Genomic DNA, 14061 nt, shown 5'->3' on the forward strand with positions numbered 1-14061 from the left:
GACAAGGCCCACAATAGGCCAAAACATACGTCTGGGTTTTGCTGTTTCTCTCGTTCAGAGAGAGATTGCCTGGTATTTCGGGGCTGGACTGTACTGTTAAGTCAGGATCAGACTGATATGCTTCAGGAAAGTTCTTCTCTGTGAAAGGCACATGTTGAGCAAAAAGAGGCTGCTTCTTGGGTGGTAACTAGCCATAGAACAAGCTATTATGCTATTGTTCGTTCACAGGTTGAGCGCATCTCTCTTTTTATTTATGCAAATTATGACACTTAGGGAAGTCTCCCTAAGTGTGATGTGGGAATCCAGACGTGGACCCGTTGCTCAGTGTTCCTAGAGGGATATGGCTGCACCTCGCTGACGAGGCCCACAATAGGCCAAAACATACGTCTGGGTTTTGCTGTTTCTCTCGTTCAGAGAGAGATTGCCTGGTATTTCGGGGCTGGACTTTACTGTGAAGTCAGGATCAGACTGATATGCTTCAGGAAAGTTCTTCTCTGTGAAAAGCACATGTTGAACAAAAAGAGGCTGCTTCTTGGGTGGTAACTAGGCAGAGAACAAGCTATTATGCTATTGTTCGTCCTCTTTTTATTTATAATAGGGTGTTTGCGGTAGAATGAGTGAGTACACCTGTATAATAGGGTGTTTGCGGTAGAATGAGTGAGTACACCTGTATAATAGGGTGTTTGCGGTAGAATGAGTGAGTACACTTGTATAATAGGGTGTTTGCGGTAGAATGAGTGAGTACACCTGTATAATAGGGTGTTTGCGGTAGAATGACTGAGTACACCTGTATAATAAGGTGTTTGCGGTAGAATGAGTGAGTACACCTGTATAATAGGGTGTTTGCGGTAGAATGAGTCAGTACACCTGTATAATAGGGTGTTTGTGGTAGAATGAGTGAGTACACCTGTATAATGGGGTGTTTGTGGTAGAATGAGTCAGTACACCTGTATAATAGGGTGTTAGCGGTAGAATGAGTCAGTACACCTGTATAATAGGGTGTTTGTGGTAGAATGAGTGAGTACACCTGTATAATAGGGTGTTTGCGGTAGAATGAGTCAGTACACCTGTATAATAGGGTGTTTGCGGTAGAATGACTGAGTACACCTGTATAATAAGGTGTTTGCGGTAGAATGAGTGAGTACACCTGTATAATAGGGTGTTTGCGGTAGAATGAGTCAGTACACCTGTATAATAGGGTGTTTGCGGTAGAATGAGTCAGTACACCTGTATAATAGGGTGTTTGTGGTAGAATGAGTGAGTACACCTGTATAATGGGGTGTTTGTGGTAGAATGAGTCAGTACACCTGTATAATAGGGTGTTAGCGGTAGAATGAGTCAGTACACCTGTATAATAGGGTGTTTGCGGTAGAATGAGTCAGTACACCTGTATAATGGGGTGTTTGTGGTAGAATGAGTGAGTACACCTGTATAATAGGGTGTTTGCGGTAGAATGACTGAGTACACCTGTATAATTGGGTGTTTGGGGTAAAATGAGTGAGTACCCCTGTATAATAAGGTGTTTGCGGTAGAATGACTGAGTACACCTGTATAATATGGTATTTGTGGTAGAATGAGTAAGTACACCTGTATAATAGGGTGTTTGCAGTAGAATGAGTGAGTACACCTGTATAATGGGGTGCTTGTGGTAGAATGAGTGAGTACACCTGTATAATAGGGTATTTGCGGTAGAATGTGTGAGTACACCTGTATAATAGGGTGTTTGCTGTAGAATGACTGACTACACCTGTATAATAGGTTGTTTGTGGTAGTCATTCTACCACAAGCACCCTATTACACAGGTGTACTGACTCATTCTACCGCAAACACCCTATTATACAGGTGTACTCACTCATTCTACCGCAAACACCCTATTATACAGGTGTAGTCAGTCATTCTGCAGCAAACACCCTATTAAACAGGTGTACTCACTCATTCTACCGCAAGCACCCTATTATACAGGCGTACTCACTCATTCTACCAAAAGAACCCTATTATGCAGGTTTACTCAGTCATTCTACCACAAGCACCCTATTATACAGGTGTGCTCACTCATTCTGAGTACACCTGTATAATAGGGTGTTTGCGGTAGAATGAGTGAGTACACCTGTATAATAGGGTGTTTGCGGTAGAATGAGTGAGTACACCTGTATAATATGGTGTTTGCGGTAGAATGAGTGAGTACACCTGTATAATAGGGTGTTTGGGTAGAATGAGTTAGTACACCTGTATAATAGGGTGTTTGCAGTATGAGTGAGTACACCTGTATAATAAGGTGTTTGCGGTAGAATGAGTGAGTACACCTGTATAATAGGGTGTTTGCGGTAGAATGAGTGAGTACACCTGTATAATAGGGTGTTTTGGTAGAATGAGTTAGTACACCTGTATAATAGGGTGTTTGCAGTATGAGTGAGTACACCTGTATAATAAGGTGTTTGCGGTAGAATGAGTGAGTACACCTGTATAATAGGGTGTTTGCGGTAGAATGAGTGAGTACACCTGTATAATAGGGTGTTTGGGTAGAATGAGTTAGTACACCTGTATAATAGGGTGTTTGCAGTATGAGTGAGTACACCTGTATAATAAGGTGTTTGCGGTAGAATGAGTGAGTACACCTGTATAATAGGGTATTTGCGGTAGAATGAGTGACTACACCTGTATATTAGGGTGTTTGGGGTAGAATGAGTGAGTACACCTGTATAATAGGGTGTTTGCAGTATGAGTGAGTACACCTGTATAATAAGGTGTTTGCGGTAGAATGAGTGAGTACACCTGTATAATAGGGTATTTGCGGTAGAATGAGTGACTACACCTGTATATTAGGGTGTTTGGGGTAGAATGAGTGAGTACACCTGTATAATAGGGTGTTTGCAGTATGAGTGAGTACACCTGTATAATAGGGTGTTCTTGGGTGGTAACTAGCCACAGAACAAGCTATTATGCTATTGTTCGTTCCCAGGTTGAGCGCTTCTCTCTTTTTATTTATGCAAATTATGACACTTAGGGAAGTCACCCTAAGTGTGATGCGGGAATCCAGGCATGGACCCGTTGCTCAGTGTGCCCAGAGGGATATGGCTGCACCTCACTGACAAGGCCCACAATAGGCCGAAACGTACGTCCGGGGTTTTGCTGTTTCTCTCGTTCAGAGAGGGATTGCCTAGTATTTCGGGGCTGGACTGTACTGTTAAGTCAGGATTAGACTGATATGCTTCAGGAAAGTTCTTCTCTGTGAAAGGCACATGTTGAGCAAAAAGAGGCTGCTTTTTGGGTGGTAACTAGCCATAGAACAAGCTATTATGCTATTATTCGTTCCCAGGTTGAGAGCTTCTCTCTTTTTATTTATGCAAATTATGACACTTAGGGAAGTCTCCCTAAGTGTGATGTGGGAATCCAGACGTGGACCCGTTGCTCAGTATTCCTAGAGGGATATGGCTGCACCTCGCTGACAAGGCCCACAATAGGCCAAAACATACGTCTTGGTTTTGCTGTTTCTCTCCTTCAGAGAGAGATTGCCTGGTATTTTGGGGCTGGACTGTACTGTGAAGTCAGGATCAGACTGATATGCTTCAGGAAAGTTCTTCTCTGTGAAAGGCACATGTTGAGCAAAAAGAGGCTGCTTCTTGGGTGGTAACTAGCCATAGAACAAGCTATTATGCTATTGTTCGTTCACAGGTTGAGCGCATCTCTCTTTTTATTTATGCAAATTATGACACTTAGGGAAGTCTCCCTAAGTGTGATGTGGGAATCCAGACGTGGACCCGTTGCTCAGTGTTCCTAGAGGGATATGGCTGCACCTCGCTGACGAGGCCCACAATAGGCCAAAACATACGTCTGGGTTTTGCTGTTTCTCTCGTTCAGAGAGAGATTGCCTGGTATTTCGGGGCTGGACTGTACTGTTAAGTCAGGATCAGACTGATATGCTTCAGGAAAGTTCTTCTCTGTGAAAGGCACATGTTGAGCAAAAAGAGGCTGCTTCTTGGGTGGTAACTAGCCATAGAACAAGCTATTATGCTATTGTTCGTTCACAGGTTGAGCGCATCTCTCTTTTTATTTATGCAAATTATGACACTTAGGGAAGTCTCCCTAAGTGTGATGTGGGAATCCAGACGTGGACCCGTTGCTCAGTGTTCCTAGAGGGATATGGCTGCACCTCGCTGACGAGGCCCACAATAGGCCAAAACATACGTCTGGGTTTTGCTGTTTCTCTCGTTCAGAGAGAGATTGCCTGGTATTTCGGGGCTGGACTTTACTGTGAAGTCAGGATCAGACTGATATGCTTCAGGAAAGTTCTTCTCTGTGAAAAGCACATGTTGAACAAAAAGAGGCTGCTTCTTGGGTGGTAACTAGGCAGAGAACAAGCTATTATGCTATTGTTCGTCCTCTTTTTATTTATAATAGGGTGTTTGCGGTAGAATGAGTGAGTACACCTGTATAATAGGGTGTTTGCGGTAGAATGAGTGAGTACACCTGTATAATAGGGTGTTTGCGGTAGAATGAGTGAGTACACTTGTATAATAGGGTGTTTGCGGTAGAATGAGTGAGTACACCTGTATAATAGGGTGTTTGCGGTAGAATGACTGAGTACACCTGTATAATAAGGTGTTTGCGGTAGAATGAGTGAGTACACCTGTATAATAGGGTGTTTGCGGTAGAATGAGTCAGTACACCTGTATAATAGGGTGTTTGTGGTAGAATGAGTGAGTACACCTGTATAATGGGGTGTTTGTGGTAGAATGAGTCAGTACACCTGTATAATAGGGTGTTAGCGGTAGAATGAGTCAGTACACCTGTATAATAGGGTGTTTGTGGTAGAATGAGTGAGTACACCTGTATAATAGGGTGTTTGCGGTAGAATGAGTCAGTACACCTGTATAATAGGGTGTTTGCGGTAGAATGACTGAGTACACCTGTATAATAAGGTGTTTGCGGTAGAATGAGTGAGTACACCTGTATAATAGGGTGTTTGCGGTAGAATGAGTCAGTACACCTGTATAATAGGGTGTTTGCGGTAGAATGAGTCAGTACACCTGTATAATAGGGTGTTTGTGGTAGAATGAGTGAGTACACCTGTATAATGGGGTGTTTGTGGTAGAATGAGTCAGTACACCTGTATAATAGGGTGTTAGCGGTAGAATGAGTCAGTACACCTGTATAATAGGGTGTTTGCGGTAGAATGAGTCAGTACACCTGTATAATGGGGTGTTTGTGGTAGAATGAGTGAGTACACCTGTATAATAGGGTGTTTGCGGTAGAATGACTGAGTACACCTGTATAATTGGGTGTTTGGGGTAAAATGAGTGAGTACCCCTGTATAATAAGGTGTTTGCGGTAGAATGACTGAGTACACCTGTATAATATGGTATTTGTGGTAGAATGAGTAAGTACACCTGTATAATAGGGTGTTTGCAGTAGAATGAGTGAGTACACCTGTATAATGGGGTGCTTGTGGTAGAATGAGTGAGTACACCTGTATAATAGGGTATTTGCGGTAGAATGTGTGAGTACACCTGTATAATAGGGTGTTTGCTGTAGAATGACTGACTACACCTGTATAATAGGTTGTTTGTGGTAGTCATTCTACCACAAGCACCCTATTACACAGGTGTACTGACTCATTCTACCGCAAACACCCTATTATACAGGTGTACTCACTCATTCTACCGCAAACACCCTATTATACAGGTGTAGTCAGTCATTCTGCAGCAAACACCCTATTAAACAGGTGTACTCACTCATTCTACCGCAAGCACCCTATTATACAGGCGTACTCACTCATTCTACCAAAAGAACCCTATTATGCAGGTTTACTCAGTCATTCTACCACAAGCACCCTATTATACAGGTGTGCTCACTCATTCTGAGTACACCTGTATAATAGGGTGTTTGCGGTAGAATGAGTGAGTACACCTGTATAATAGGGTGTTTGCGGTAGAATGAGTGAGTACACCTGTATAATATGGTGTTTGCGGTAGAATGAGTGAGTACACCTGTATAATAGGGTGTTTGGGTAGAATGAGTTAGTACACCTGTATAATAGGGTGTTTGCAGTATGAGTGAGTACACCTGTATAATAAGGTGTTTGCGGTAGAATGAGTGAGTACACCTGTATAATAGGGTGTTTGCGGTAGAATGAGTGAGTACACCTGTATAATAGGGTGTTTTGGTAGAATGAGTTAGTACACCTGTATAATAGGGTGTTTGCAGTATGAGTGAGTACACCTGTATAATAAGGTGTTTGCGGTAGAATGAGTGAGTACACCTGTATAATAGGGTGTTTGCGGTAGAATGAGTGAGTACACCTGTATAATAGGGTGTTTGGGTAGAATGAGTTAGTACACCTGTATAATAGGGTGTTTGCAGTATGAGTGAGTACACCTGTATAATAAGGTGTTTGCGGTAGAATGAGTGAGTACACCTGTATAATAGGGTATTTGCGGTAGAATGAGTGACTACACCTGTATATTAGGGTGTTTGGGGTAGAATGAGTGAGTACACCTGTATAATAGGGTGTTTGCAGTATGAGTGAGTACACCTGTATAATAAGGTGTTTGCGGTAGAATGAGTGAGTACACCTGTATAATAGGGTATTTGCGGTAGAATGAGTGACTACACCTGTATATTAGGGTGTTTGGGGTAGAATGAGTGAGTACACCTGTATAATAGGGTGTTTGCAGTATGAGTGAGTACACCTGTATAATAGGGTGTTCTTGGGTGGTAACTAGCCACAGAACAAGCTATTATGCTATTGTTCGTTCCCAGGTTGAGCGCTTCTCTCTTTTTATTTATGCAAATTATGACACTTAGGGAAGTCACCCTAAGTGTGATGCGGGAATCCAGGCATGGACCCGTTGCTCAGTGTGCCCAGAGGGATATGGCTGCACCTCACTGACAAGGCCCACAATAGGCCGAAACGTACGTCCGGGGTTTTGCTGTTTCTCTCGTTCAGAGAGGGATTGCCTAGTATTTCGGGGCTGGACTGTACTGTTAAGTCAGGATTAGACTGATATGCTTCAGGAAAGTTCTTCTCTGTGAAAGGCACATGTTGAGCAAAAAGAGGCTGCTTTTTGGGTGGTAACTAGCCATAGAACAAGCTATTATGCTATTATTCGTTCCCAGGTTGAGAGCTTCTCTCTTTTTATTTATGCAAATTATGACACTTAGGGAAGTCTCCCTAAGTGTGATGTGGGAATCCAGACGTGGACCCGTTGCTCAGTATTCCTAGAGGGATATGGCTGCACCTCGCTGACAAGGCCCACAATAGGCCAAAACATACGTCTTGGTTTTGCTGTTTCTCTCCTTCAGAGAGAGATTGCCTGGTATTTTGGGGCTGGACTGTACTGTGAAGTCAGGATCAGACTGATATGCTTCAGGAAAGTTCTTCTCTGTGAAAGGCACATGTTGAGCAAAAAGAGGCTGCTTCTTGGGTGGTAACTAGCCACAGAACAAGCTATTATGCTATTGTTCGTCCTCTTTTTATTTATAATAGGGTGTTTGCGGTAGAATGAGTGAGTACACCTGTATAATAGGGTGTTTGCGGTAGAATGAGTGAGTACACCTGTATAATTGGGTGTTTGGGGTAAAATGACTGAGTACACCTGTATAATTGGGTGTTTGGGGTAAAATGACTGAGTACACCTGTATAATTGGGTGTTTGGGGTAAAATGACTGAGTACACCTGTATAATTGGGTGTTTGGGGTACAATGAGTGAGTACCCCTGTATAATAAGGTGTTTGTGGTAGAATGAGTTTGCGGTTTGCAGTATGAGTGAGTACACCTCTATAATAGTGTTTGTAGTATGAGTGAGTACACCTGTATAATGGGGTGCTTGCGGTAGAATGAGTGAGTACACCTGTATAATAGGGTGTTTGCTGTAGAATGAGTGAGTACACCTGTATAATAGGGTGCATGTGGTAGAATGAGTGAGTACACCTGTATAATAGGGTGTTTGCAGTAGAATGAGTGAGTACACCTGTATAATAGGGTGCGTGTGGTAGAATGAGTGAGTACACCTGTATATAATAAGGTGTTTGTGGTAGAATAAGTGAGTACACCTGTATAATAGGGTGTTTGCTGTAGAATGAGTGAGTACACCTGTATAATAGGGTGCGTGTGGTAGAATGAGTGAGTACACCTGTATAATAGGGTGCGTGTGGTAGAATGAGTGAGTACACCTGTATAATAGGGTGCGTGTGGTAGAATGAGTGAGAACACCTGTATAATAGGGTGCGTGTGGTAGAATGAGTGAGTACACCTGTATAATAGGGTGCGTGTGGTAGAATGAGTGAGTACACCTGTATAATAAGGTGTTTGCGGTAGAATGAGTGAGTACACCTGTATAATATGATGTTTGTGGTAGAATGAGTGAGTACACCTGTATAATAGGTTGTTTTGTGGTAGAATGAGTGAGTACACCTGTATAATAGAGTGTTTAGGGAAGAATAAGTACATGTGTATGATACAGTAACTAGCATGCCCTCACTAAGTACTTGTGTGTAATACAGTAACATGCAGTCACTAAGTACTTGTGTGTGTGATACAGTAACTAGCATACACTCACTAAGTACTTGTGTATAATACAGCAACTAGCATACACTCACTAAGTACTTGTGTATAATACAGCAACTAGCATACACTCACTAAGTACTTGTGTATAATACAGCAACTAGCATACACTCACTAAGTACTTGTGTGTAATACAGCAACTAGCATACACTCACTAAGTACTTGTGTGTGATACAGTAACTAGTATACACTCACTAAGTACTTGTGTATAATACAGCAACTAGCATACACTCACTAACTACTTGTGTGTAATACAGTTACTATCATGCACTCACAAAGTACTTGTGTGTGTGATACAGTAACTAGTATACACTATCTAAGTACTTGTGTATAGTAACTAGCATACACTCACTAAGTACTTGTATATAGTACAGTAACTAGCATACACTAAGTCCTTGTGTGTACTACAGTAACTAGCATACACTCACTAAGTACTTGTGTATAATACAGCAACTAGCATACACTCACTAAGTACTTGTGTATAATACAGCAACTAGCATACACTCACTAAGTACTTGTGTATAATACAGCAACTAGCATACACCCACTAAGTACTTGTGCATAATACAGCAACTAGCATACACTCACTAAGTACTTGTGTGTAATACAGCAACTAGCATACACTCATTAAGTACTTGTGTGTAATACAGCAACTAGCATACACTCATTAAGTACTTGTGTGTAATACAGCAACTAGCATACACTCACTAAGTACTTGTGTGTGATAAAGTAACTAGCATACTCTCACTAAGTACTTGTGTATAATACAGCAACTAGCATACACTCACTAAGTACTTGTGTGTGATAAAAGTAACTAGCATACACTCACTAAGTACTTGTGTGTGATAAAAGTAACTAGCATACACTCACTAAGTACTTGTGTGTGATAAAAGTAACTAGCATACACTCACTAAGTACTTTTGTATAATACAGCAACTAGCATACACTCACTAAGTACTTGTGTATAATACAGCAACTAGCATACACTCACTAAGTACTTGTGTATAATACAGCAACTAGCATACACTCACTAACTACTTGTGTGTAATACAGTTACTATCATGCACTCACAAAGTACTTGTGTGTGTGATACAGTAACTAGTATACACTATCTAAGTACTTGTGTATAGTAACTAGCATACACTCACTAAGTACTTGTATATAGTACAGTAACTAGCATACACTAAGTCCTTGTGTGTACTACAGTAACTAGCATACACTCACTAAGTACTTGTGTATAATACAGCAACTAGCATACACTCACTAAGTACTTGTGTATAATACAGCAACTAGCATACACTCACTAAGTACTTGTGTATAATACAGCAACTAGCATACACCCACTAAGTACTTGTGCATAATACAGCAACTAGCATACACTCACTAAGTACTTGTGTGTAATACAGCAACTAGCATACACTCATTAAGTACTTGTGTGTAATACAGCAACTAGCATACACTCATTAAGTACTTGTGTGTAATACAGCAACTAGCATACACTCACTAAGTACTTGTGTGTGATAAAGTAACTAGCATACTCTCACTAAGTACTTGTGTATAATACAGCAACTAGCATACACTCACTAAGTACTTGTGTGTGATAAAAGTAACTAGCATACACTCACTAAGTACTTGTGTGTGATAAAAGTAACTAGCATACACTCACTAAGTACTTGTGTGTGATAAAAGTAACTAGCATACACTCACTAAGTACTTTTGTATAATACAGCAACTAGCATACACTCACTAAGTACTTGTGTATAATACAGCAACTAGCATACACTCACTAAGTACTTGTGTATAATACAGCAACTAGCATACACTCACTAAGTACTTGTGTATGCTACAGTAACTAGCTTACACTCACTAAGTACTTGTGCATAATACAGCAACTAGCATATACTCACTAATTGTGTATGATACAGTAACTAGCATACACTCACTAATTGTGTATGATACAGTAACTAGCTTACACTCACTAAGTACTTGTGTGTGATACAGTAACTAGCTTACACTCACTATGTACTTGTGTGTGATACACTATCCTGCACTCACTAAGTACTTGTGTATAATACAGCAACTAGCATACATTCACTAAGTACTTTTATATAGTACAGTAACTAGCATACACTAAGTACTTGTGTGTACTACAGTAACTAGCATACACTCACTAAGTACTTGTGTATAAAACAGCAACTAGCATACACTCACTAAGTACTTGTGTATAAAACAGCAACTAGCATACACTCACTAAGTAATTGTCTGTGATACAGTAACTAGCATACACTCACTATGTACTTGTGTGTGATACAGTAACTATCAGGCACTCACTATGTACTTGTGTGTGATACAGTAACTAGCATACACTCACTAAGTACTTGTGTATAATACAGTAACTAACTTACACTCACTAAGTACTTGTGTGTAATACAGTAACTATCATGCACTCACAAAGTACTTGTGTGATACAGTAACTAGCATACACTCACTAAGTACTTGTGTGTAATACAGTAAGTAGCATACACTCACTAAGTACTTGTGTGTGATACAGTAACTAGCATACACTCACTAAGTACTTGTGTGTGTGATACAGTAACTAGCATACACTCACTATGTACTTGTACTTAGCAATACATTTATACACTCACTATGTACTTGTACTTAGCAATACATTTATACACTCACTATGTACTTGTACTTAGCAATACATTTATACACTCACTATGTACTTGTACTTAGCAATACATTTATAATTTGTCACTGGAAACCAATGACAAACTTCTCTTTTGCAGAAACTGGGATTGCTGGGCCCTGATAATGAGCCAATGAACCACAATAAATACACCAGAATGGCAAATCCGTGCAGTTCCCTGGACAGTAACAGTCAGCCTGGCATCTGTGACTTAACGGAAGAGGACACAGCAGGGCACCTGACCACAAAACAGAGGAATATTCCATTTTGGATGGACGATATGACAGAAATAGATCAGTTTGCACCCAAGGTGCAGCAGCAAAACAAAAGGTCCAGGAACCCAAGGTATTTGAAACTGAGGAGCGGTGCATGTCCTGTGAGGAGCAGGGGGCTTGTCCTATGAGGAGCAGTGCACGTCCTGTGAGGAGCGGTGCAAATCCTGTGAGGAGCGGTGCACGTCCTGTGAGGAGCAGCGGGCTTGTCCTGTGAGGTGCGGTGCACGTCCTGTGAGGAGCACGGGGCTTGTCCTGTGAGGAGCGGTGCACGTCCTGTGAGGAGCGGTGCACGTCCTGTGAGGAGCGGTGCACGTCCTGTGAGGAGCGGTGCACGTCCTGTGAGGAGCAGGGGGCTTGTCCTGTGAGGAGCAGGGGGCTCTGTGTTAATACAATTAATTTGCTTTCTGTGCTTTAGAACCTAGAAGTGTATTTGTAGTAACGGGGGCTGCAACTCTTCCCAGCTCGGCAAGAAACCTGCCAGATTGTATATTCTGATGTTATCAAATACAGGGAAAATGTGCTGTTTATTTTTTACACTAGTTTAGTTTTATTTTATTTTTTGATTGATGGGGTGGCAGTGGTCCCATTGGGTTTGGTCTCAATCTCTTAGTCTCATCGGATTTCCGTTGTTGTTACTCAGTATCGATTGTGGAGATAAAACATAAAATCTGTATGTGATACCACATGAGGTTAATACGCTGAATGAAACAACATAAGACATAAGTTTTTACTGTATGAAAATTCAAATGTACAAATTGACCTCCCTATTATATTAGAGACAGGTGTCAGCCATGTAGGTAAAGAGATGTTTATTACTGTAAGCTTAGAGGCGCAGTAAAAACAAATTAAACTTAGTTTTAGGTGCGGTGGAGGAGGTGGGTCACTTATGGGTGTCTTGGGGACTCTAAACCAGGACGCCAGGCCCTGATTTTTCAGATTTGCTTTGTTATCCTTTTGTTGAAGAGTAAACCTAGGTAGGTTTATAGGGACTCGGTGTGTGCACGTGACTTTAGCACTCTGTGGCAACAGTGTTAGCAGCAATGCATAATATTCCTGCAAGTAATGTTGCGAAACACTGCTGCTATAGGTACTAAAGCCCTGTGCACTGCTGCTTTAGATTACAACAGACACGTGCACTGCTGCTATAGATTACTAAAGACACGTGCACTGCTGCTATAGGTTACTACAGACACGTGCACTGCTGCTATAGATTACTACAGACACGTGCACTGCTGCTATAGATTACTACAGACACATGCACACTACCTATCAGCCTGCCTAGACCTACACATCATCAGAAAGAACCACTAGAACAAGGCAAATTTCAAAATAGAAGTAAATTAGAAAGTAATCGAAAAGTGCCCTTTCTATCTAATCTATTTAAAGTTTCATTTTAAGTTTAGTGTCCCTTAAATTCTCATTGGTCTCTTTGTTTTTATCCTAAAATCCTCATTCCAGATTGTTTGTGAATTATTAAAGCTTTTGTCGTCTTCTATAAGTTATGTGTCAGCAAATCCCTGACGCATTTTAATATTTCTTTGTTTCTGTTTGTGCCAGAAGGCCTTAATCCATTGGAATTCCTGGCTGAAAGCACTGTATATGGCATGATTTATTTGCACTAATTCTTCCTAGGCAGTCCCATACATTACAGTTGGCAATTCAATATGTCAAACTGGTCACAATTTGTGAACAATACAGATTGTAAAGGACCATTAAATACAGTAAAATTGGCAGAATCTCCCACTCTCAATGTCGGGTCGCATAGCCTTATACAAAATGTCTCTTCTCCCCAGAATTCTTTATGTTCTTCAGAACACTCCTTTGCTTCTCAGAACAAAGGATGTTACTTCATTTAACTCTGCCTTACGAGCATTTATCTGGCAGAAGAGAAAACCGAGAATTTCGTTAGTCAGATTATCTTTATCTAGAGATCAGGGAGGACTTTCTCTCCCCGATCTTCGTTCCTATAACCAAGTATCCCTGGCACGAATCGTAGCAGATTGGCTTACCAATAGTAATTATATTACAAATGGGGAACTAGAGAGTAATATGGTACACCCATACTCATTGGTAGCACTGATCCACTGCAATAGTAAAACAATTCCTATTGAAATAAAGAAGATGAGCTCCATTCATAACCCAATCTCCATTTGGAGAAGGATCTGTCTTGGTCTTCACATAAAAGCTGAGGTTTCAGGATATGTTCCAATAATGAATAATCCACAGTTCCCAGCAGGGATACAGTCAGCTTTATTCTCCAAATGGGCATCGTTGGCCTTGGTAAAACTCGAACAATTCTTAAATTTTGAGAGGAGATGCATCAGGTCTTTTGATTCCCTTAGACAGGAGTTCCACATCCCAAATAAAAATTTCTTTGCCTATCTGCAGGTGAGACATTTGGCTCTTAAGCAGATTGCCGACCACGGATGGGACTGGTCGCTTGGAGAGTTAGAGAAGTGGTTGATATTATTCAAAAATGGGCTTACATCAATCTCTTTTATTTATCAAACTCTGATTGCTTCCAAAGGCTC

At 41.1% G+C, this 14061-nt stretch overlaps 1 protein-coding gene across 1 annotated transcript in view; it reads left to right on the forward strand.

Annotated features, from left to right (window-relative positions):
- DHX30 (DExH-box helicase 30) overlaps nucleotides 1-14061 on the forward strand; it is a 140569-nt gene that overhangs the window by 30246 nt on the left and 96262 nt on the right. The window contains exon 4 of the mRNA XM_053713686.1: nucleotides 11356-11600. Coding sequence (XP_053569661.1) covers nucleotides 11356-11600 — 245 coding nt within the window. The remainder of the gene's footprint in view (nucleotides 1-11355; nucleotides 11601-14061) is intronic.

The sequence above is a fragment of the Bombina bombina genome, chromosome 5 (genome assembly GCF_027579735.1).
Source record: "Bombina bombina isolate aBomBom1 chromosome 5, aBomBom1.pri, whole genome shotgun sequence".
Classification (NCBI taxonomy): domain Eukaryota; kingdom Metazoa; phylum Chordata; class Amphibia; order Anura; family Bombinatoridae; genus Bombina; species Bombina bombina.